At 26.8% G+C, this 27,246-nt stretch overlaps 1 protein-coding gene across 1 annotated transcript in view; it reads left to right on the top strand.

Moving 5' to 3' along the window:
- Positions 1-270: 270 nt before the first annotated feature.
- Positions 271-27,246, top strand: part of LOC136973417 (dynein axonemal heavy chain 1-like) — a 40,044-nt gene continuing 13,068 nt past the window's right edge. Inside the window, exons 1-27 of the mRNA XM_067268137.1 lie at positions 271-463; positions 566-692; positions 777-985; positions 2,185-2,353; positions 4,062-4,253; positions 4,335-4,454; positions 4,593-4,769; positions 5,006-5,194; positions 7,710-7,790; positions 8,696-8,782; positions 17,253-17,444; positions 17,560-17,691; positions 19,011-19,095; positions 19,204-19,331; positions 19,488-19,664; positions 20,760-20,917; positions 21,020-21,245; positions 21,342-21,537; positions 22,861-23,012; positions 23,109-23,305; positions 23,743-23,887; positions 24,196-24,354; positions 24,436-24,567; positions 24,634-24,807; positions 24,881-25,060; positions 25,265-25,441; positions 25,573-25,743. Of these exons, the coding sequence (XP_067124238.1) occupies positions 411-463; positions 566-692; positions 777-985; positions 2,185-2,353; positions 4,062-4,253; positions 4,335-4,454; positions 4,593-4,769; positions 5,006-5,194; positions 7,710-7,790; positions 8,696-8,782; positions 17,253-17,444; positions 17,560-17,691; positions 19,011-19,095; positions 19,204-19,331; positions 19,488-19,664; positions 20,760-20,917; positions 21,020-21,245; positions 21,342-21,537; positions 22,861-23,012; positions 23,109-23,305; positions 23,743-23,887; positions 24,196-24,354; positions 24,436-24,567; positions 24,634-24,807; positions 24,881-25,060; positions 25,265-25,441; positions 25,573-25,743 (4,185 nt within the window). The 5' untranslated portion in view covers positions 271-410. The remainder of the gene's footprint in view (positions 464-565; positions 693-776; positions 986-2,184; positions 2,354-4,061; positions 4,254-4,334; positions 4,455-4,592; positions 4,770-5,005; positions 5,195-7,709; positions 7,791-8,695; positions 8,783-17,252; positions 17,445-17,559; positions 17,692-19,010; positions 19,096-19,203; positions 19,332-19,487; positions 19,665-20,759; positions 20,918-21,019; positions 21,246-21,341; positions 21,538-22,860; positions 23,013-23,108; positions 23,306-23,742; positions 23,888-24,195; positions 24,355-24,435; positions 24,568-24,633; positions 24,808-24,880; positions 25,061-25,264; positions 25,442-25,572; positions 25,744-27,246) is intronic.

Here is a 27,246-nt window from a genome sequence, read left to right as displayed (position 1 = left end):
ATGTTACCGTGTTTTTCTAGATAGATTAAATAATTTTGAAGATTGTCATCAATTTGAAAATATAGCATTAAAAATATTACAAACAGAGTTTTTTGAAAATTTTCCTAATTTCACATTTGACAAACCTATATTATTTGGAAATTTTATGAATACAGCAGATGAAGTAAAAATATATGAAGAAATTAAAGACAGAAAAAAGGTAAATTTTACTGTAATATTAATTTTATAAATAATTATTTTATAATATATAATTAATTTTTGTAGTTAAAGGATGTTGTTAGTAGCTATGTGGAGGAATATAACCAGACATCTACATCAACAATTTTAGAATTGATTTTACATGAAAATGCTCTTAATCATTTATGTCGTATCTGTAGAATTCTTTCCAGCCACAAGGAAACTGTTTGCTTATGGGAATAAACTGTTCTGGACGACAAAGTTTAAGTCGACTGGCTGCTTACATGTTAGTTTATTAGATTTAATATAATCTTATATATGTATTTATTTGTTTATTTCTGTGCAAAATATTTTTGTATTAAATGTTAATTTTTATTTATATATATAGGGCTGGTTTTGATTTTTTTCATTTTGTATTCTCAAATCAAACTGAATGGAAAGAAGAAGTAAAAAGTATAATTTTAAATGCTGGAATTAAATATAAAAATACTGTGTTTTATTTTAGTGATGATGAAGTATGTTAACTTTCTAAATATACAGTATCGTATCACTAAATTAAAAATTGTAAAAAAATAAATAAATTTTTAAACTCATTATAGGTTGTTTCTGAAGAATTCATGAATAATATATGTAATTTACTTAGTTCTAATAATATATTGAATCTAATGGAAGAAAAAGATCTAAATGAAATTTGCTTTTCATTAAGGCCAGTTTTAATGGAAAATAAAATACCATTTTCAAAGTCTAACTTTTATTCTTCATTTATATCTCGTATCAGTAATTGTCTTCACACTATAATAACCTTGAGGTAAAATTAAGTTTATTTTATTTATCAATTAAATCATGATATAGCATAATTTCTAAATTTCATTTATTACTTCTCTTTATTTTATTAAGTATTCACTGTATCTTATACAGGGTGGGCCAACGAAAATGAAACGGCAGAGTGTTCGTGTTCGTCCAAGCAAATCGCTCGGACAGGTCGATTTTATTCTCAAGGGGACATCTTTTGCAATAAAGTTTTTGCGATTCTGAATACAACAGACAACAAAAAATTTTAAAAACTCATTTATTTTGTATTAACTAAACAAACATTTATTTCGAAAACAATGTTTGTTTAGTTAATATTCAGATTCGCAAAAACTTTATTGCATAAGATGTCCCCTCGAGAATAAAATCGACCTGTTCGAGTGATTTGCTTGGACGAACACGAACACTCTGCCGTTTCGTTTTCGTTGGCCCACCATATATATATTTCTTACAGAAATATTAATTGGTATCATTATTTAATATTTCATATAATTAAAAAAGATTTAAATGAATATTAGATGACATATATTGGATTTATCAGTAGAGCATTTGAAATCAATTAACTTATACTTACATCAAAATCTTTTAATTTTAAATGTTATAGGTTTTTAGCAATATTTCAAATAACTTGACTTTACATCATTTGACATCTATAGATATTGCAATTAGAATCAACTAAATAATTTGTAATTAATTTAAAACATTTAGAAATAGTTAAAAGTAATTAATATCACATATAAAATATCTTTATTTTAAAAAGAACTTTATATTTTTGATGATATCCTAAAGAAAAAAAAGGCTAGAGTTTGAATTAGAAAATTTTATTTCCATGCCAATTGACATTTGAATATTTTAATAGTAATTGATATAGAACACCAGAATATCTTGTTTAGTGTAACTTTATATACTATGGGCTTCATTATAGTTTTTGTAATATGCACAAGAGGATTTAGTTGATATAGAATGATTCACCACAAATCAAAGAAATTCATACTTGCACACAATATCTACTTACTGATTTCTGAAAAATTTTAAAGCAGAAGAAAATACACTATAATAAACAATGCTGGTTGGCAGGTAGCAATGTTGACAATTTAGCTTCATTGTCTTACTGTTATCCACTTCCCATACTTCATATTTCACAATGATTTTTTAAAGTTCCTGTATTTTTAAAAATAAACTTATTTATTTTTATAGATATGAAGAAAAATTTCAAAATAGATTAAGACAGTTTCCAGCTTTAATTAAGTGTTGTGCTATGGATTGGTTTCTTGAGTGGCCACCAGAAGCACTGAAAGAAATTGCATCTTCTATAATATATGATAATCCTGACATAATTGAGAATCAAAATTTAATTCCAAATTTGGTATGTTTCTTTGGAAATTTCACTAATTTTTAATATAGATATTAATTCATTATATAATTTAGTAATTAAACTTTATACACAAGAATCCAAATGGAAAATATGAAAAATACTGAAGTAATTTGTGTCAAAGTAATTTGTTATAAAAAATTGATTATTATTTTATAAGTTGATTTCTTGAGACATAAATAGGATCATGTTTTGAATTGTTCTCTAAAAATTGACAAAAGTCAATTTTTAGAGAACAATTCAAAATATATGTAATTTTTATTTTTTAATACAATCTCCTCTAAAACAAGTTTGCATGATCTGACAATGTTGTAATGTTGACATTGTCTTAATGTTATACTCTGTTGTTGCTTTGTTCCAATATCAATGTGACAACTATTATGCACAGATCTTCAATATGTCCAATTCTTGACTTAGATATGATTCACCCATTTAGTTAAGATTTGTATAGTTTCTGTAATTTCGTGCACTTTAATTTGAATCTATTATTTCTTCTGTTGTTGTTGTTGATCCTGTCAAGGTTAATCTTCCAAACTCTCTCTGCCACATTTAAAAAGATTTTTCTTCATTGAAAATGTGGAGCAGATTTATCCAAAATATTATTCATATTGGTTTAATTTGATTAGAGTCAGAGCTTTTTTTGAAGAAATATTTGATGATGGCAAATTGCTTGATACTTGCTTGATGAAAGGTGTTTTAAAAGTTTATAGCTTGATAGTTATGAACTTTTAAAACATTTTTTTATCAAAACAACTTTACAAAAAAGAATACTATTGAAGTAAAAATAATAATAAATTGATTTAAAAATTTTTCTAATGCTAAATAGTGTACTTTTTATTTTTGCCTAGTAAGATATTTTTTTATGGTTGCATTGGAAATACTGTATATTTCAAAAGTTTGGTTTGACTTTTTTCAAATATTTAATACATTTAGTAAAGATTAGAATTAATTCTTCATATATTAAGATTTAAACAATAAAGGATTTTTGTAGCTATAATAAATTTATTAAATTTTAATTTTCTGTTTAAACTGTTTAAAATTTAAACTTTTATTAGTAATAGTTGGCATTTTGTTTTGAAAGATCACAATGTCTATCTGTTTGTCTTTGTATCTTGTTCAACTTTAATTAATATATATAAAACAGGAATGGAAACCTTTTTGAGTCCATGTGCCATGTAGTAAGCATACTTATCTTTAAAAATACTTATGCATGCTGAAGTTTTAGACTTTGAATAATGATATTCAAAACAATAAAGCAAATATGCTTTAATTAGAATAAATGTAAATAAGCTGATTGAAAAAAGGATGATCAGGTAGTAAACTGAAATTGCATGATATGTTATGTGCTAGATGATTTCTCTGATGTGTTAATTTGAGCATGTATGCCGTAGGTTTGCCGTCCCTGGTTCAGAGGAATGTCAAATATTTTGTTTAAAATTGTCAAATTTTTAATATTTTAAAAGTATTTTGTTCTTGGTCATCTATGTCCGAGAATATATTTATTTCATATTATATATATAATTAAAATTGAAATAGGAATATACAAAGAAATTCAAGTTATCTATTAATTTTAAATGTTCAATATTTATAAAAATTATTATTTTATTATTATATATGTTAAAAATAAAATAAAATAGCTTTTTAAGATACTGCTTGTTTTATTTGTAAAAAACTTTATATTATTTATTAATTTTTTTTGCAGATTGAAGTTTGTTCCAATTTACATCAGACATGTAATCATTTTTCTCATAAATATTTCCGAAAAATGCTTTACACTGTTTATATTACTCCAAATAAATACATCATGTTTTTAAAAACATTTATTCATCTTTTGAACAACAAAAGAAAAGAATTAAATTTTGAAATCAGTCACATGAAAATAGGATTAGATAAGGTTTATCTATTTTATTTTATTGAATTTTATTTTGTTTTAATTATTGTTATAGTAATTAACATTTTAACTTCATTTTTATAGTTATCATTATCAGAAAAAAAATTGTCTGAAACAGAAAAAGCATTAGAATTCAAGCAACAACAGTTTATTGAAGTTGAGAAAAATTTAGAAAAGTTAAATGAACAAATTACTTCAGAACAGGTATGAAAATTAGTCTATCTGAAACACGATGCTTAATTAAAACTGTTAATTTGTGCCCAGGGCCCCTGGATTTGTAAATCCGGCCCTGCATTGATAAATATAACTATTTATTTATTCTGTTTATTTCATTAAATGTAGAAAATAGTAGAAGAAATGAAACTCAAAATTGAAAAAGATGATGATGAAATTAAAGAAGAACAAGAGAAAACTCAGTTATTGGCAGATGAAATCAAAAAGAATTTAGATTTGGCACATTTATCAACAGATGTAGCTTTTGCAAGTTTAAAATCTGTAGATAAAAATGATATAATTGAGGTTTTCATTTCATATATAATTTTATATAAAATATTGTATAACAATTAAAAACAGCAATATAAATTTTAGTATCAACTTTGACATTTAAATCGATTTGTTTGAATCATAACTAATGTTTTTTTTTTTCATTGTATTATTAGTAAATTAAATTTTATCAATTTTAAATAGCTGATACAATGTAAAAGAATACTTGAAATATGAAATGCATTAATTTAATTTTAAATTTATTTACACAGTTATATGCTATTACAAAACCTCCAGAAATTATGATAATTATAATAGAAATAATTTCTGTAATGTTGGGAATTAAGCCACAGAAAGTAGAAGTTCCATCTGGTGAAAGCTGTTTTGAATATTGGGAAGCTAGCAGATCACTTCTTCAAGATCCTCAGAAGTTTATAGATGATCTTTCTAATTTTGACAAAGTAAATATAAATCTTTAAAATTATTATAATGAAACTTTGTATGATGAAATATATCAGTTAAATGTTATTCACTGTAAATACTTCATATTGAAATTAATTAAATAATGCAAAAATTAACAAATCTTTTTATACTCGTGATTTATTAAAAGTGAAATTTATCTTTATTTAATTGATTTTATAAGAAATAATAAGAAGCAAATATGTTTGTTGTTATACATATATAAACAACACAAAGACCGATAATTATATTAAAGCCAAAAGATTAAATCAAGCTACATTACCACTACTGTTAATTATTAAATACCAAGTAATTTGTCACTAGAGGTAGGCATTAGGCATCATCTCTAGTCAAGGACGATGGCAGCTAATGGACCAGGGGGGACAAGATGAAGTAAATTGATAGAGGATATGAATTGTATGTAGGTAAAATAAAAACGATTCATAAAGTTTTAATCATTTACTATGTACTGGAAAATAAATATATTAATTAAACATTTTTTTAACTTACAAAAAACCTAAGAAGATTATTTTAATTAAAACTTAGCATTTAAATAATTTTTTTGAATTTCTAGGGGAGAGCAGCTGCCCCTCTGCCCCCCTGGCGATGCCCTTGTCTCTAGTGCCAATTATCTAAAATTACTTGGTATTTAATAATTACTAATAGTGGTAATATAACTCAATTTAATCCAGTAATCATGTGGTTTGTTGTTATGTTATGTGAGAATGTTACTCTTAGCAGATATCTCAAGCATGTTTTACTGTACAAGTAGAGAGATAATTATATACATATAAATTGTTTAATTAAAGTGCATACTTGTAAATATTCTTTAAAATATTTTTTGTTATTATTTACTAATATTTTATTTTTAAAACAAATTAAATATTATATTTACAACTTTAGATGCTGTAAACAAAAAGTAATAATACAATAACTTTGATCAGAAATCCTAACTCAGGTAGATGATGATATTCATTAAAACAAGTTTCCATTTATTAAACATATATCTTGTTTGCTTATTGTAAATTTTCAAATTTTTCAAGACGAGTGAACTTGCTGTATTTTTGCTGATGTTTAGTATATAAAGTTACAATGCTTTCTTCAAAAAGAGAAATTTACTTTCGTATATTTTTTAAAGTTTTACTTATAGAAGCTAAAGTTTAATATTTAACTTTTTTCCTCTGTTAAACTAAAAAATTTTTTTTTCTCATTTTACTTTTTATTTGTAATCGTAACCAAGAAATTATTTTTCTGCACCAATATAAGAATATATTTTACCCTGCATAGAAGTCATAGTATTTACCTAATAATATTACATTAATTTATTAGTAATACTAGTAGAAAACTTTTTAAAAAATAATTACATAAATTATTTGGTATTTATCAATTTGTAGTAAATTATTTTTTTAAATAATAAATTATATTGATAAGAATTCTTTCTCTGAAACAATGTATATTTCATCAGAATACTTCTGGTTTGTATCTATATGTTCATAAATATTTATTTTTGAAGTTTAATTTTTTTTTTTTTTTTACTTCAGAAATAGATAACACAATTTGAAAGCATAGTTTATATTGTCAGTTGTATAAATTTTCCTTTTAATGATATCTGTTCTGACTTTATCTAGAGTTTTGAAACTGTTATTCATGAACTAAAGAAATATTTTTTTAAATATTCATATATAATTTCATTGTTTTTAAAATATTTCTTAATTATTAAAATAAATTGATTAATAAAATTAATTTTAACTGCAGTTTATTTTTAAAATAATCACTTCCAAAGTCATATTACATTTAAGTAAAAATGACATTTGTACATGAATAGAGAGAACTATAGTTGAATACAGATAAATATGGCAAGAACTGTATTACTTGATGAATAATGCAGGGTAATACACAACAACTTTTACATATCAAAGCAATAAAAGTAAAACTTTGGTGAAAAAGATACATATAACAGCTGGACATAGGTGGAAAATGGATGGAAAGTACTAATACCAGGCAGAGAGATTTGTCAGTATGGAATATATCCACCTTGAATTGGAATACAGCACTTGCAACACTATGGCTCATCATTGACTGGTTCAGTGATTTTTTTTTCTAGCTATTACCATTACCAATTGTGTTCATTCTTAAGTTTTGGATATGTGTGTATTTTATACTGAACTTGATATTATAACAAAACAAAAATGCTCATTTTTTAGGCTAAAAACACTTGAAATGTATTGCAAAAAGACAAATATTTATACAGATTGTGTTTTGATGTAATATTTTTATAACATGATATAAAGCCAATTATAATGTGCTTCTATTTATATTAATAAAAATCCTAATAATTAACTAAACATTTGTTGAATCTATTACAAATGTATTAATCTATTATTATATCAAAAAATGCCTATTTTTTTATATAAATATATTTATTTTTATTTCATTTACATATTTTAATTTCTATCTGTTGTTATAATAATTTTCAACTATATCTCTGAAAAAATTACGAGTACTTGTTATTTTTAGGATGATATTTCTGAAAAAATCATTAACAAAATTACTCCATACATTGATGATCAAAATTTTACACCCACAGCCATAGCAAAGGTTTGCATAATTTATTTATAACATTTTAGTTAGTATTTTGATTTTGTAATTATAAATATCTTATTTAGAATTACATACAAAAAGTATTTAATTTTTATTCATTAGCCTAATATAAATTCAAATATATTAACAATTTTTTGGAATTAGCATAATATTAATAGTAATTTTAAAACAATATATTTTTGAAAACTATAAATAAATTTTTTAAAATTTATTATAAGTAGCAAATTGCATTACTTTTTACTTCATACAAATTAAGTATTTATTGAAAATACTGCTTAGAAAATATTTTCAATAAAAGTTTATTTTATATAGATTAAATAATTAATATTAGTATCAAATTTTATGTACAATACTTACAATTTTTTTCATATTAAATTTGATTAACGATATTACATTAGAGAATATATGAGGCATAATCAACAGTTTCTCAGACAAATTTGCTGTAAAATTTATGGAAAGACTTACCGCCTATTCCATTGGATCTCCTTCAAAGTAGTTTCTTTCTAAAGTGATGCACTTATTCCAGCATATCTGCAACTATGGGAAGCATTTTTCAAAGTCACTTTTTGAAATAGCCTTTAGTGTTCTCATTGCAATTTTCTGGGCAATTTCCTTATTCTCAAAAGTCTTTCCCTACAGAAAAAAATGTCTATCTTTGAAAACAAAAACAGTCTGAAGGAGCAAGATCTGCTAATTAGGGTGGAATTCTTCCAAAGGCACCAAATATGTTTGAGAAAGTATTGATCACATCTTATGTATCAAAAAATACTTCAGTTAATGTACTGTATATTGGTGAAATATCCTTAAAGATATTTTTTATTATTGAACAATAGATCAAAATAATTTAACACATTGATTTTTTTTAAATTACATTTTAATTTAAATGTTTGATTTTTTGATAGATGTCAAAAACATGTGCTATTCTTTGCCAATGGATACTAGCAATATGTGAATATCATAATGCAGTTAAAGTTGTAGCTTCTAAACAAGTAAGATATTTTTTATATACATATTCTATTTACTTATATTTATTAAAGATAATAGAAATATCTTACTATGGATATGTTAATTAAAAACAGTATAAACAAAACTTAATTGAATTTTCTATTTTTAATGTATTCATCATATAAAATTGCATAGTATCCAAACTTTTGTGACAAAGGAAGCATTATAGTATAGCTCTATTCTTACAGAAATTAGATTATTTGATTCAGATAAAACTAATACCATCATGTCTGATATTGTCATAATGCAGTTTTATTTTGAGTCAGTGACATTCAAGCTTTAATTTCCAACTGAATGAAAACACAGTACAGTCTTAATAATCCAACATATGGGACTGGAATGAACAGTGTTGGATTAAAGAGATTACCAAATTATTAAAAGTAAGGTGAATTCAAAGGTAAATCATTTAAACCAAAAATATTTGTTTATTTGCAAGATGCAGTATTAGTACATTGTATTAATCAAAAATACATATAAAATGGCAAGAAATATGAAGGAAGGGCAATCATATGTTACTGTATGTTTAAATTAATTACTGATCCTTTTAAAATAATTTTCAATTGTCTTCTGCTTGTTTTGTCATTCAGGCTCTCTCATTGCCAGTAATCACTGTTGCCAAGTTGATGGATTCTCACTAAATTTAATGGAAAATTGAAACCACTGTAGGAAATTTAGTAGGAGATACAGTATTTTTGGTGAGAAATTTCAGGAGAATGGGCTGATTTTTATATTTATTGTGAGGTTCGAAACCCCCTCACTTGTTTGTATTTTTGTCTTTTCTTCTTTTTTGCAATCTTTGAAAACAGAGTTGTAAAAGATAATGTATTTGTCGAACTCAAAGTAAGAGAGATGATGTCATGGTGAGAAATAAAGCTGGAAAAGTGATTGATGAAAAAGTCAAGATTCATAAAACAAGCAATTTCCAGTTTAAATATACAAAAGAAAGATGAGGAAAGCACTTTATATGACAATTAAGTAATTGGTTCAGATATCCTAACTTTCAAGTGATAAAACACCTCCCTTCCCTGATTACAAGGCCATTACCCAAGAGAGTTCACTCTTTCCTTAATTACAGGCTATCACCCCAGGTGTTTGTAAGTGAACACTGGAGGAAGTGATAGCCCTGGCATTGGAATAAGGGAGACGCTCATTCTCTCTGGCCTAAACTTGGTCACAGCAACAAGTGAGAGCCAATGAAAGAATAAGGAAGAGTTGGATCTTGACCAGTCCAAATCATGGATTTCAAGTCTAAATTTGATAAAATGGACTGATCCTCGAGGTCAGACCATGAGTTGTCGTCATTGCCAAAGAAGTCGCCATTGTGTAATGTAAAGTGTGAGTCATCAACAACTCCAAGATTGACATTCAAGTTGTTGAGCAGTCGTTGAGATTGTGTTGATTGCCATCTCATATCACTGCTGTGTCGCTGATCCAACCTTAAGAGATCCACCATCTTCTGGGTAATCCAACACTTTCCGGAGCAACATTCCTGTCTTCAATTTGCCATCATTGGGAGATTGTCTTCCATCCTCCTCACTCACCTAACATTGAGGGATTCACCATTTCTGCTTCCCAATCACCACCCACTGAACGATCCACCACTGGAATCATCGACTCCCATCCATTTTGAGTGTCAACTTCGAATAATTGTAAGAATTTTTCCTTTAAAATAAATGCCATCACTACCTTATTATGTCTTCATCTCAAATCATCCTGACAGAAGTGTGAGAATGGCGAGTAACCCTAGTTTGGAACCTATCATAGGGATGCCTAAATAACAAAGGCATCAGGTAATGGCTCACATTATACAGTATTATGTGTGAAATCTGGAAGTTAAGAACCCAAATTTCTAAATTATTTCACTCCTGTTATACAACGGCTTAATCAACAAAATTCCATAACCAAGAAAATGTTGACCCTTGACTGGCAACAATTGTCCCCTAACTGTCAATAAGCCATTGTTCCCTTGCAGCATGTAGATCAACTTGCATGATAATTTACAGTTGGCATCCGAATTCATCATTTTGTTTTGAATCCCAGGAACACCTATGGCCCTAATTGTAATCCACTGTTGATCATGTGATCGATTTTCTCATCAAGAATCTATAAAAGACGCTTCCTTCCCCCCAAAGGGCTCTCCGATCATCTCTGGACTACGAAGTGCACTGTGCTGTCGACCGAACCTGAAAGTTTCTAAGTTGTTAAGTACCATTGTCCAGTCTACGAGTTTCTAAGGTTCTACATGCCACCGTCCAATTAACTGACTTTCTCTCCGTCATCCTGAAGATTATCACTTCTGAGTGAATATTTACCTACCGGGACATTCACCAGACTCCGTCTATTACGGAATTTATAGAGGTATGAACGAATATTTGTAAACTCTCTCTCTCCGGCCCCCCTTTTGTATTTGAGGGTAGAAGTGTAGTTTTGTTTGCTTCGATTTTAATAAGTCTTGTTTTGTTATAAAATGGTGTCTTTCTTGACTGTCGGCTTTGCCTTATCGTCGACCCCATCCTTCCTCCTCCTCCACTCACGTGACGTGTAACACGTAACAAAACGAAATCGCCATCCTTGACAAGTGAGTCGCCGGAAAGGGAGATACGACTTCCTCTTACCTCCTGGATCTCACATATGTAATAAGATGTTGTACCTTTGAGCAGTGTTTGATGACAAGCCTAACAATCTTTTAATATTGTTCCCAAGTTCAAGCCTTTATAGTTCAAGCTCACTATCATACCTTGTTTAGTGAGAAGATATTCAAATTTAGTAGAAATCAGATCATGAACTAGTAGGAGGTTTGCCTATGATTTAGCAATAGTTCAGGTAATACATGAGTTGACTAGCATTGGATTACTGAATATATCAAACTAGCAAACAGCTGAATTATTAAGATTATGTACTGTATTGGGTTCTTAGTTGTATATTGAAGTGTTTGGAAAAAACACAATTATTTTCTTGCATTTTGAGACTGTGGATTTTTTTTTTATATGAATGATGTAATAGGGGAAAAAAGTGATCACGTGACATAGGTGTCGCGCATATCGATACGGTTGTAAACAAGCTGTTCCGTTCGAAGGATAGCTTACTTTATAATAATGGAAGAACGAAAATATTTTTTAGGAAGGTTAACAACGGTACAATTAAAGGAAGAATTAAAAAAGTACAATGCCAAGTTAGCTGGTAGAAAAGCCGATTTAATAGAAAGGTAAGTTAAAATAATCTACATCTATATTTTTATCGTTAATTATTACATTTATAATTTCAAGTCATTATAACTATTACATGATAAGGTAACTTACCAGTAGATGAAAGTTTTAAGAATAAGATTTCACAAAATGCACATTTTTCGTCTATAAAAACATTTAAAGATCAGTAAAGTTCTCATTGATTCCTTTCACATTTGTCTAACCAATACATAAGGTCAAAACTTTAATTAAAATAAATTTTTTTTCCTTTGGAATATGGTCATGTACTGAGCCTGATATATTATAACCAATTTATATCAGTATCTGAAATGTTAACTGTACCAATAGGTTATCACTGTAATTTAGAACAACAATCAATACAAACAAAACTACTTTCTATGAAGTTCTAAGACAATATAAGAGATATATATCTTAATCTTTTACCAAGAGAAAACAATATTTGGAGTATTTAAAATAAATATAATCAAAATGTCTTTTTTATTGGTCACAAGTCATCTTGTTTCAATAATTTAATGCAATAAGACTAATTTCTTCACCAATAAACTTTTTGTACAAGTGAATTTTTGCCCATTTTCTTTTACTAAATCTGGCATACACTATATATATGCCATATTTAGGTGCTTGTCAATACTGTTCAGTTACCTTATACTGTTTATTTTTATATTATATGTAATATATTAAGGTAAGAATATAATATATAATAATAATTTTTGCCTTTCCTGTCAATGAGACAGAAAAAACTAAATAAAATATTGGTGATCATATCTTAACTAGTTATTAAACTTGTTTACAATAATTTTCAGGTTACTGGCATATGAGAGGAATCAGGAAACTCATAATTTTTCTATATCCTGTGATAGCTCTCCTGAACTCAAACTTCCTGATTCATCTGAATATAAGGATCTCTCTCCAAGTTTACAAATACCAGTTTTGACTATAGAGACAATTGATGCCTACATGGAGATGTCAGATCAAAGAATGCCACTGTCTGCTGTGCAGATGTATTTTAATGAATTCTTATTAATAATAAGAGGAACAAAAGAGAAACATTTTTTTATATTTTAAAGGTAATGTAAAATCTGAATTAATCAAGGGGAACAGATTTACACAGATTTAGTAATTACAGATGATGGGGTTATAGAAAATGTAATATGTGAATGTACAGCAGGTAAAGGGCCTAAAGCGTATTGCAAACATGTATGTGTAACACTATTGGCAATAGAAGAATATGGAAGAACAGGCACATATAAGTGTCACAAAACATGCACACAGGTTCTGCAAACATTCCATCAGCCTACCCGCCAACATAAAGGTTCCCCAGTTAAGGCTAGTGAGCTTCCATTTCATTTATTTAAGAAGAGAGGAATGAAAAGAAAATTATTGGAAGACATAAAATTTGACCCCAGACCATCTGGCAGTACAATCCCTGATTATACAAACTTTGTTATTAATTTGGCAATGAACATGCAAAGTGGTTGTGCAATACCGATATTGCAATTAAGGCAACCAGCAAACATGAGGGCTTTAGAATCAGATCATGATTATTGCAAAAGCACAATGCCTGAAATGTTTTTTAAGTGCTTTACATGTAACTGAAGCAAGTAGGGAGTACATAAAACATTTGGAAAAAGAGACCAGATTACAATGAAAAAGTGCAGTTTGGAAGAAGGAACATTTGTTGCATTTGACATCTTCAAACTTTGGAAAAGTTTGTAAATTAAAATCAACAGACAGAGTAAAATTGTGTGGCTCATTACTGTCAAGTAGGCCAATAAAAAGTAAGGCAATTTCTCACGGCTTAAGGTATGAAAAAGAAGCAATTGAAACATATTCTTTTGTAAATACTCCTGTGAAAGAATGTGGCATGTTTCTTCATTCAAAATACCCATTCTTAGCTGCAAGTCCAGATGGGCTAGTGGATGATGATAAAATATTAGAAGTTAAATGTCCTTACTCCAATTTTAAACTTCCTGTGAATGTGCTAAAGATACCATATTTGGAATGTACTGATGACAAAATTACTTTAAAACGGAATCATGATTATTTTCATCAAATCCAAGGACAATTAGCAGTGACAAATAGACAAGTTGCTCATCTGTTTATTTACACAAAAAGTGACTTCAAAGTTTGTATCATTCCAAGAGATAATAAATTCATTGCAGACATGATTGAAACACTAATTATGTTTTTCCATGAGCATATTAAGCCAGTTCTTTTTTAAAAAAAAATGTTTTATAAACATTAAGTTTATAAAATAATTGAGCTAATTGTTATTTTACAATTTGAGTTTATGTAAAATTTTTCTAGATGGTGTATAGTGTGAATTTTTTTAAATAATAAAAAGAGATTTTGTTTTAAAGATTAAAATTCTTTTATTAGCTTACAAGTATTTATTCAACTATAGTACAAATTTTAAAACCACTATATTACTTTGAATTGAAGTTCCACAATGAAGACCTTACTGTGTATGATAGTATACATTCTTAATCTTAGAATTTATAAACAGACAAAAATTTAAAAATACTATAGATGGAAAACTTAAATTAGGCTAGGGTCTAGAATGGAAAAAAAAATTATATACGGTATTAATAGAGAGCTAGACTAACAGTGAAACAAATTAAGAATCTCTGCCAACAATGCATGGTCTAAAATTGCATAACATAAAACATATAAATATAATTTCACTGCCAAGTTTGGTTACTGCCGGATGCATGTGTTGCCTCAAAATTTTATATGTACAGTACGAGCCATTCCTATAATACGTTCAATATGTATTCTTTTACTAGATATTTTTCTGTCTCGAGATGACAAACTGCTGCTCAGCTGTGCTTTTCCTCTCATAAAAGTGGGTATATTTACCACAACATCTTTAGTAATTAGTTATTCCTGAATGTTAAAACCTCCATCAGCCATTACCCAGTCTTAAAATAATTATTGGATTTTTGTTTAAAGAATTAACAAATCGTACTTTAGAACCGACAACGTATCGCTTAGTCTGTTTACAACCTCGTCGATACTAGCGCCGCGTGCGGAGTAGATTTCACTTTTTTCCCCTATTGCCAAGCATAATGTAGATACTTGTAATTCATGTTTATCAGATGAAATTCTGGAATTCTAGGCAGAGAATAATGTTAATTTAATCAGTAAAAATTTTATTTAATCAATCAAAAATGAAAGTAATATTTTAATGTCAAAATTGACACATTTGTCACCTTTTGTGGGAAAGGGAAATAAAACTTCCTTTTAAAGAGATGTTATTACACATCTCCAATGAACATCTGTCCATATGAGTCAAATATCCCATCAGATGTTATAAATCCAAAAATCTGATTGGAGGAAATCTGGGATAAAAAGGGTTCAAATCATGAGCTCAGGGAGACGGCCATAGAAGTAGTGGAAGGCATAGCTCTGGCATAATCCAACTCCAGCCTCTCCTCATCCAAGCCATCCCTGTCTCCATATCTGAAGGACCGCCCCACACATCAACTGGATTGAATCAACTAGACCAGAGATATTATAATTAGAACTTTTATAAACTCTCTCTCTGATTTAGGTATGTAGTTAGGCATTGATATAATGATAGATTATTCCTTTATGTATTTCTTTATTATATTCATTAAACTTTTGTTTGTTATTTGTTAACTTGTCTGTTTCCTTGGTTAAATACAGAAATTGGACGCCTATTAGAACTTACTCGTGACTCTCCCCACTCACATTTAAGACCATTCTATATTTTAAAGCCATTCAATGACATTGTGAGCTGGTCCTAACATCCCAACAGATCAGAAGAGTTACGAGTAGGATCTCATACCCCCTGTATTCTCACAAAATATACAAGTATTTGACTTGAGATTAGAGAAAAAATACCTACATATCTATTTGGTTTAAACAGTCGTCCTCTTCAAAATAGGCCCCTTTTAAGTTTACATACTTCTCTTAGCAATGCTTTCACTATTGAAAGAATTTTTCAAAGTCATTTATTGGGATTACCATCAGATGGTTTATTGTGTTAGTCTTGATCTCCTATATAACCTGAAATCTCTTTTCTTTGAATGGCATCCTAAGTTTGGGAAAGAAACAAGTCTGTCAGAGCCATGTCTGGGTAGTAAGGAGGCTGCTGAATCTGTGCAATACTCTGTATTGCAAGGAATGTCTGGATAAGATATGATCTATGAGCAGAGCACTGTCATGATGAATGAATCAGTTGCCAGATTGTTAGAGCTATGGTTACTTGCACATAACAGCATCTTAAAATTGTCACAAAATAGTCAGGGCCTAGATTATCATGGGTGCACTCATAGTAATCTATGCCCTCTTAGTAAAAAAAAAAATGGTCAACACAACCTTCACATTGCTGCATGATTGCCATGCTTTCTTTGGCCATAAAGACCATGGCATTTTCTTTGGGATAATTGTGCCTTTGTATCAGGGTCATACCTGCAGACTCAGGTCTCATCTGTAGTTATAATCTTCTTGAAATCAGGATCCATCATGTTTGGCCAAATTACTAATGTAACAATAACAGCATATACATGCGACTATTATAGCTGCCTAACAGTGACTGCAGGGTAAGCTCATCAAAATTCTCACACATGCAATAGGGTCCAAGGTCTCATGACACTATAATCGCCTCTTTAACTTCCAAAAAGTTGCAAAGAAAAAAAAATAAAGTTAGATACTTTTTGATCAGACTTTGTATTTATTACAATTGGTCAAGTAACAAAATGACATTTGTTCTAATAATTCCTGAGTATCTGTTGATTAGTTTAAAATTACTTAATTTTTATTGTTTAATTCTTAAATTCCACTTCAAAAGTTTTTCAGATTACATTTTTTAAAGTAAATTTGGCTATTTATGTAAAATTTGAAATTTATTGGGCTGCACTTTTCAGATTGCAGAGTTATAAAATTCCACTATCATCTGCCCATTCATCCATGTGCCCTTCATTAATCTCAAGAACAGAATTAGACAGATGAAAATTGAGACCAGATATGGAAAGTTTATTTGCTGGAGACCCCAATTACCTATAAAAATCACATGACTTCTGGTCTGGACCAGAAGTCACGTGACTAAAAGATGATTATAAATTTCAGCCCATTATTGTGACAATGTGACAATAATATACATTCAATTTAGTAGTATACAAATTTTTATACAAATAAAATTAGAATTTTAAATTTAATCTGTAAACTGTGTTTTTAAAAATGTTAAATTTAAGATATTAACACTAAATTTTATTTTTAAAAGGAGATATTATCTAAAGCACAACAGAGTTTAGCATCAAAAGTATCAAGTATAAATATTTTTAAAGCAAATTTCAAAGAAGTGCAAGACAACTTGATTCATTTACAGCAACAGTTTCAGGAAAGTACTAAAGCAAAAATGCAACTTGATAATGAAATTAGTCACACTCAATTAAAATTAAGTAGAGGAAATAAAGTATGTAAAAATTTATTTTTCTAATAAAATCAGATTATAATTTCTTTTAAAAAATTAAATGTTTTTAATATTCAAATGAATGACTAATATTAAAATTTGGATTTTTATTTCATAGATAGTGGAGAAATTAAGAGATGAGAAAAAACAATGGAATGAAAAAATAGAAAGATATGAATATAAATTAATAAACTTAACTGGAAATATGTTAATATCTTCAGGATACATCTCTTATTTAGGGCCATTTATAGTAAGTTAACATTTCTTTATTAAAACATTATTTTGCAACACAGATTAAAAACAATTCTAAAAAGTATCATAATGATTTTCACATAATTCTATCATGCACTAATGTTAACAGTTTTAACTTCCAGATATATGAAATTTTTCCAACAGACTATTTGTAGTCTGTTGGAAAAATATTTGTATATTGATGTACAAATTTTTTTATAGAATAAAATATTATTAATTTATTAAAAATTTGAACTTTTGACATCAATATGCAGTTGTTTATGACACCTAAAAATGAGTGAAAATTTAATTTTTTTAATGCAAAACAAGAAATATGTTTTGCAGCAATTTTATTAATAAAAACTTCAGCTGGTTTCTAAATAAAAAAAATTGCTTTTTCTGTTAGATATAGTAGAAAGTTCAGCATATCTAATACAATTCTATTTTACTCCAAATAAAAATGAAATAAAGAGTGACATTGTTATACACTCAAACAACATAAATTTGTATTAAAAAAGTTCATAGAAAATTATTCAAACAAATATATTTCATACTAATTAATACTAATAAAACGTCAATTTTAAAATTATTGATAATTCAATTACAGTAACAATTATTAGTAGATTATCTGCCACTACATATTATTAAATGTAATAAATATAATACTATATCTTAGTTAACTTAATGTAGTTGAATGTAATACCATATTTCCTTGATTTTAAAATGCACTGTATTATCGATTTTTACTTGTTTGAAAGAGATACATCTCACAATTGATGATGATGATATAATTACTGATATAAAAAAAAAAGAGTATTAAATTTTAGTCCAGAGGGAGCACTCATTCAGAGTGGAAATTGAGAGAAATCTCTCTGTCATATATTGTCTGAGAGGTAAATAGTAAATTTGCTTGTATAATGCAATACAAGTAAATTTACTATAATGACACCAGTTTATGTCATGCTTATCTACAGCATAAAATATTTCATCATACCTATTAATTTCTTGTAAAGCATACTGTACAACAAATGAAAACGAAAAGAATTTGCACAAAAATCAAGATAGCAGAATGTTATGTGCAGCAAGTCATGTGTGGCAGATGATAAGAGGAATATTATTCAAAATTTTGTGTTATTTAACATGTTAGAAGGTAAAAATGCATATTTTTTTACATTAGAATATGCTAGGCAGAAATTATCTATCTGAAAATGTTTTATTAAAAGAAATTATTAAGTAATCACAATTTCTTTTATGACATTCTAGGTAAAAAAATATTTAATAGTGTCTTAGTGATAATGATAAATGTATAATAATTTAAAGCTATACTTTTTCATTTAGATGGAATACCGTAAAAATATTACTAATATTTGGATGGAGAAATTAGAAGAACATAATATTCCATACAGTAAAAGAAATTTTATTGGTAAGATGATAAAACACCAGAAAATTATTTTAATAGTTTATGACACAATGATTTAATATAAGATACAATGAAATTATCTATATATAAATTTATTTTAAAATATTTCAGATTTATTGGGAGATTCTGTAATGATTCAAAAATGGAGAATTGCTGGTTTGCCAAAAGATGATTTTTATGTGGAAAATGCAATTATATGTTATAATTCTCCAAGTTGGCCTTTATTTATTGATCCACAAGTAAATATCAAAATATTTAAAATAAAGTTTTGACTTTTTTAAAATTATTTAATTTTTATGACCTTATTTTGATTAAAATTTTCTATTTTACTTATTGAATGAAATTTAGTAAAAACAAATATTACTTTGATTTCAAATAAATTAATACATTTATAGGGTCAAGCTAATAAATGGATAAAAACAATAGAATCATCAAGTTTAGAATGTATAAAATTGACTGATAAAGAATTCTTACATAGTTTAGATCATGCAATAAGATTTGGAAAACCTTGTCTGCTTGAAAATATTGGTGAAATACTAGATCATTCTTTGGATTCATTATTATTAAAACAGGTTAGTTTGTATTATTATTTCACTGTCCTGAAAATATTGTGCAAAAGTTTATTTTACAACTGCTTTTTAATTTGGAAGTTATATAATAACAACTTTGATCAATTTCACCACACATCATTTTACATAATATTTTATAAATAGTAGTTGGATAAATAAATTCAAATTTTAGCATTGTATAACACTAAAAATTACATTCTATCAGGTCTTTATTATATGGAGAAGTTCACTTTTTGTTGAACAGGTATAATTTATTATTATTATTATTATTATTAATGTTTTTGATAATACAGTTTAAGTGGTTCCATCTCAAATATTCTATTTTTCTATTTTATTAATTTCATAATTACATTTCAATAAATTGCTAATTGAAATAAAATTAAAAAAAAAAACAAAAAAAATTGGAATGTCTGAGAAAATGCCTTATCACATAACCAATATGAAGTTTGTTTTGAACAATACCTACAGAGGTATGGGTTGTATAGAAGTATGGGTTATGTGATGTTTTTATTTTTGTTTTAGCTATTTTCTGAAATTATACACCATTGCAGGTAATATGCATGAAATTATGATAAATCATTATAAATGATTTTAATTGATGTCAAATTATTTCAAATGACTAATCAATACCTTTAGATGTCAAATGAAATAAAGTTAATCCTTTGAAATATTTCTAAGATTTAAAACATTTAAAATTAAATCATTTCAATAGTTAATATAAAATAATTGATTTCAAATGCTTTATTGACAAGTTCATTCCTATATTTTTAGATCATTTGAATGTGTCAAATGATATTAATTGTTATTTCTATTAGAGCCTTTGAGTATAATTTAAATCAGATTATTTTATCATAAAATAATCACAAGATAACTGAACATGTGATTATGTTATGCTAAGAATTAGATGAAATAAACAAAACTTCTTTTAATAAACATTTGATATAATTGTATATCAATATATGAAATTTTTTTTATTTTAACAAGAGTTGTTAAAGTCTCCTATCCTGTATTACAATTAATTGATTTGTATTGAAAAATATAAATGTTGCATTTTTATTTTTAATATGTAAATTATTTTTTATTGTTTTATTTCTTTAGGTTTTAAAGAGAAGAGATAACATTATTAAATTTGGCAATTCTGTAATACCATTCAATACAAACTTTCATTTATATATTACAACAAAATTATCAAATCCTCATTTTACTGCAGAAATGTCTTCAAAGGTTAATGTGATCAATTTTGTATTATCTAGCAGGTATAAATTTCATACTTTATTTATTTTAATATTAAAATTCAATAATTTGTATATTTAAACAATTATGTGTTGTATATATTTTACTTGACTTTTATTTATTAGTGGATTTCAGCATCAACTATTAAGTTATGTTGTGGCATCAGAAAGACCAGATTTAGAACATGCAAAAATCCAGCTAACCAGAGACAATATTAAAATGGAAAATGAATTTAAAAGCATTAATAATAAAATTCTTGAACAATTATCATCATCTAAAGAAACTTTCATTGAAGATATAGACTTACTTAATGCTTTAGAAGAGTCAACAGTTAAGTCTGAAGAGATAAAAGTAAATTAAGAATATAATTTTTTCAGTTTAGTTATATCATTTAAAAATAAAAATATTTACATTACTTTTATATTTTTATAAAATAAAATGATTTAGGAAAAAATAAATACAATTTTAAGTACTGAAAAAGATATTGATTCTACAAGAAATCAATATATGCCAGTTGTTTTAAGAGCCAAAGTATTATTTTTTGGAATACTAGATCTTGAAAGGTTAAATCCAATGTATCATTATTCCTTAGAATGGTTTATAGAAATGTTTTTGTCATCAATTGCAAATACAGAATATTCAGGTAAAACTTGAATGTTTGATAATAACTATCAAACCTCAATAATTATATAATTATCTTATGTACATGTATCATATGTCAAAATATACCTGACTATGCACATAGCTTCCTAGTTATTAAGTGGGGAGAACTAGTGGTACTGTATGTATGTACAATGTGATCATCAGTTGTGAGTTGACTACCATTAAGTTCATATTAAAAAGTTTTCCTTTGAAACTTATGGTGGTTTCTGTTATTTGAATTTTTTTTTGTTTTAATGATTTTAAAAAACATGGAACTGATTGATAAACAATGCATTTTGTGTGAAATTTTGTTTAAAACTTGGAAAGACAGCAACAAAAACAGATCACCTTTTGAAAAACATTTGTAGAGAATACATTTTGAGTTGAACTATGTGTTTTGAATGGTTTAGCCACTTTAAAGAAGACAGAAATTCAATCAAGGATAATGAAAACTGGATAGACCTTCAACTTCCAAAATTGATAAAATAGTTTTCCAAATTTATGAAATTATTCCTGCCAATCAGTGACCAGTTTAATGTAGAATAATTTCTATAAGTTTAAATTAAAAGGTTATGCTGCTAGTACAGGTATTTTTTTGATCAAACCTTGTGTGTATGTATGTAATGTATGTATGTATAGTGTTTACTTTAACATTTGTCCAGATGCAAAAGAGATCTTTTCAGCATTTCACAAGCATATGTATATGATTCATTAATCATTAGTTCCACTGTCTACAGTAAAACAAATTAATTTTCTCAAAAGGAAACATGTAAATTTTCAGAAGTTTTTCAGCAATATGTAAATTTTTCAAACGTAACAAAATGCAAATAAAAATATGTACACCAGTCCATGCAGAGAAGCATGGACTGCTATGGACAGGCAGCATATCATCTTTAGCAATGAATAACAGTTCTGTTTGGGAATAGACTATCACAGTATTAAAGTATGGTGTTCCACTAGTGAGCCCTTTAATCTAGCCTTTACTGTTGAATGTCAAATTGTCCCCATTGTTAGTATGCTGGTTTGGGCAGCCCTCAAGTATCCAAGCCATCTTGTATGACAATCGCTAACAGATTTTAAACAAATATAACAGTTTTTAAATGTGATAGTTTTTTTGTTATTACTAGAAATATACTTAAAATAATAATGGTAGTAATGCTATGTAGCAAGAACATTTTTAACATATAAAAATAATCTGGGTATTTCTTTTGAAAACAAAAAGAGTATCTCAAAGACATCTTTTGTAGCATTTTTAATTTTAAATGTATTTTATAAAACTATTACATAATAAAATGCATATTAATTTTATATTTCAATTTTACAGAATATATTGATCAACGATGTGTACGAATAAATAATCATTTTACTTACAATCTTTTTATAAATGTTTGTTGTTCGTTATTTGAGAAGGATAAATTATTGTATGCATTTTTATTATCTCTCTCACTATGTATGGATGAAGATTTGATAGATCAGGTAAATATATTAATGTTTGTGTAATTAAGCATAATTTAAAATTTTCACTGTGCATATGCATAACAAAAATAAAAATTATAAAATATTTTATTGTAGAAGAAGTGGGAATTTTTTCTAAATGGTGGATCAGATCCAATTGAAATGGAAAATCCTTCTCCAGGCTGGCTTCCTGAAAATGTTTGGACAGAAATTTGCACATTGGCAAAATTTCCAAAATTTGAAAGTTTATTATCAGATTTTTATGAAAATAATAGCCATTTTAGAAAGATTTATTATTCTGATCATCCAGAAAGGTTTTTAATTTTTTTATTCTAATCTCAATAGATTTATATTTTTTAATAAATATTATTTTCTTTTAAATTAATCAGTTAATGATGGTTTCACAGAAATAAATATGTCTTGTTTAGTTCTATATTTACAAACTGAAAAATACTAATAAGTTTCTGAAGGGGTGGTGTGTTCTGGATATGTTGAGTTCCTGTCTCTCATCACCTGGTTATCCCCCATTGTCGGCCAGGTTGAACCCATAATGGGTATGAGAAAAAGGCCTAAGTGCCCACAGGGTGAAGAGATCAAAAAATAATAATAATAATAGATCTAAAACAAATAATAAAATAGTAAATGTCAATAAATCAATTTTTAACTTTATTTTTATTAATTAAAAAACTTATTATTTATATTAATTATTTTAATAAAAATGACAGTACTATATAATTAAATTTATTTTTAGTGAGGTTCTACCTATAAAATGGGAAGAAGAATTGGATGATTTTGAAAGATTATTGTTATTAAGATGCATCAGAATAGATTGTTTAGGTTTAGCCATGAAGAAATTTGTTAGTAACAAATTAGGTGAAAACTTCATTAAATTTCAAGTAAGAACAAACTTCGGATTGGTTTAACTGCTTTATTTTTATATTGAAGAAATACATAAAAGCAAAATTTCTGGGATGTTATGTTCTATATTCAGTTTGATAGTTTAAATTTTAAAATATTTATTAACTTAATATTGAATTTTAAAATTTTTTAAATTTAATTTATACTTAACTACAAATTTTTAAAATATTTTCCTAATAAAAAATATTTAAAAGTTTTAACTATGAGTTATTTTAATTTTAAAAATTGAATAAAAACTTTTAATAATAAAATGTCATTTTAAAAATATATATTTTTTATATTTTAGGTATTCAACTTAGCTCGTCTTTATGATAATTCTTCACCTATTGCTCCACTTATTTTAGTATTATCTCATAATGCTGATCCTACAGAAGAATTACATGAACTATATAAAGAAAAGCATACTTCTAAGCAATTATATTCATTATCATTAGGACAAAATCAAGTAATTTACTTTTTCTGTAACATAGTTTTTGTATTAAATATTTTTTTATGATGAAATGTTTTTGTTCTAATATAATCATAGGGACCAAAAGCTGAAGCATTATTCAAATCAGCCATTGAATTGGGAAATTGGATATTTTTTCAAAATTGCCATTTAGCATTAAATTTGATGTCTCAATTACAGAAATTAATTGAAAGCATAAATCCTAAAGAAGTATGTAAATAAAAAGGAAATTATAATATATTTTACATATATTTATAAATTTTTTAAATTTTTTAGGTTCATAAAGATTTTCGATTATGGCTTACAAGCATGCCAAGTTCACAATTTCCGATTAATTTACTTCAAAGAGGATTAAAAATGACTATTGAATTACCTTGTGGTTTACAAGCTAATATGCTGAAAATTTATAAAAAGTTTAATGATAATTTTTTTGAACATTGTAAAGAGAAGGTAAGTTAATTTATTATATAAAATTAAATAATTATAATATTGTTATATTATAACATAAAATTGTTTGTTTTAGAGTCATGTCTTTAAGCCATTACTTCTGAGTCTCTGTCTGTTTCACAGTGTTATTTTAGAAAGATGTAAATTTGGATCTCTAGGATTTAACATTAAATATGAATTTACTATGAATGATCTTTTTATATGTATAAATCAATTGGAAATACTTGTAAATGATTATAAACAAGTGCCATTTAAGGTAAGCTAATTAAACTACATACTTTAACTGAAGTAATTAAGATTAGTTTTAATACATTTGAAGATCCAATTTGTTTTTTCTTTTAAAGAAGAGCAGGACTTTTAGTAGAAAGTCTATCTCTTGTTGAACACAAATTTTCATAAATATAAGATTTCATTGAGACATAATATTATAATTACTTTTTCTGTGGTATATATATTTCAGATTTTAACATATATGATTGGAGAAATAAATTATGGTGGTAAAGTTTCTGATGATTTAGACCGGCGATGTATTGAAACTTTATTACAAGATTATTGTTGTCAAGATGCATTAATAGCAAATTACTGTTTTACTGAAAAAGAAATCATTCATCAGTTGTCATCTGAAAGTACTTATGAAGTAAGGAAAATTATAAGAGAGAAAAATTAAATATTGTATTAGAAAATTTAACTTTAGAATAATAATTTATTGATTTATCAACATAAATATATATTAATAAATATATCATTTATAAAATATTTTCATTTTAGCAATATATGGATTATATCCAAAATCTTCCCTTAATTGATTCACCAAATCTATTTGGTCTACATGAAAATGCAGGTATTGTTGTTAACCAAAGTCAAACTTATCAAATTTTATCAAAAATATCAACTCTTCAGGCAAAAGCAACTTCAAAAGTTGATGAATTAAAAGAAAAGGTTAGCATTAAAGTATTTAAGTTTATAGAGGTTATTTTTAATAAAGAAATTGTCCAAATTTATTTATTAAAAAATATTTAAAGCTTAATTAATTTCTATTCCATTTAAAGTATCCATAAATACTAACTTCTCATATATACATGTGATTTTTATGATACAAAATAAGCAATTAAATGCTCAATACATAACAATACTGAATTAATTTTATCCATATTTTAATAGATATGAAGTGAGTATTAGCAAACAACTAATCAAGCATTTTAAAATTTTAAAAACTGGTTAAAGCTAACATTTTTTAAAATTAAGATTCAATTTATGCTAAATTATATGAAGAAATTATGTATATAGCACATCTACAGTTCAATAATGATCAATGTCAATATTAATTGTCTGACATTAATATTTTTTAAAACTGATGACAAGTGCTTGTTGAAATAGCTGAGTTTTACAATTTTAACTTCAACCTTTCAGCAGTGGGAGAGTCAGGTATGGTTCTATCCCTTAGTAGTGGAGAATATACCCGAAAAATTTTTAAAGTATTTTTTCACGCAATTTTTCTCATTTCCGTTTTAGAAAAAGTATTTGTAAACAGTTATGTCTAGTAAAGAAAAGTCTTTTTTTATTGTTACATAATTCATTTTTTATGTGAATTTTTTTTTGCGGTAGTTTTTGGCTAGATTTTGGTGATACCCCCAAAAGAATTTAACGTATATATACGTCCCTCACCACTGCCACACGATCGCCCTCGACGTATATATACATCCCTCACTGCTGAGTGGTTAATAAACTATTATAAAGTTTTATGTGATTAGCCCACAGATTATCCATTTTTGAAATTCATGTAAGTTTCCTAAAATTATTATTATTATTTATTTTTTTTTTTACAAGTTTAATTTTAAGAAAAAATTGTTTGTATAATAATAAATTAAAATAAGAACACTAAAAGATAGCAAAAAGTAACTGTATGATACAAATTTACAGTATGACAATAAATGACAGTAAATACCTGTCATACTGTAACATACAGTATTGATACAGAAATTGCATCAATCACAGTAAAGTGATTAATGCAATTTCTGTGACTATAATAGTATGAAATTTACACCATCACATCATTTGCTGTTTGTATATTACAAGTTATTGTATATTATCAGTTTATGTTTTTACAAGTATGAAGTCAATAGAATGTTAGAATAAGTAATGTCATGAAGTTGTTATGAAGTCTTTGTTTCTACAATTTTTTGACTTAAACAAGGTAATTTATGTTAGACTAGATGTTGCTTGTTGGGAGAGGATATTGCTCCAATCACCTCAAATCTGGCTCTGCTCATGTAACTGGTTATATAACAAAGAAACAAAGAATACACAAAGATTACACTGTCTTGACTCACAGAAGGTCAGTGCTGAAAAGAGGAGTGTGAAACGAATTCACCGTCTCCAAGGGGTCAACAGCGCCACCAACTTTTTATTATGTAACGGAAGAACGTTTGCAAAAGATTGCGA

Source organism: Centruroides vittatus, unplaced genomic scaffold, assembly GCF_030686945.1.
Source record: "Centruroides vittatus isolate TY-2023 unplaced genomic scaffold, ASM3068694v2 contig_1074, whole genome shotgun sequence".
In the NCBI taxonomy this organism is placed as follows: domain Eukaryota; kingdom Metazoa; phylum Arthropoda; class Arachnida; order Scorpiones; family Buthidae; genus Centruroides; species Centruroides vittatus.
The sequence above is the reverse complement of the archived record's forward strand: the minus strand, read 5'-3'. Positions and strand labels throughout refer to the sequence as shown.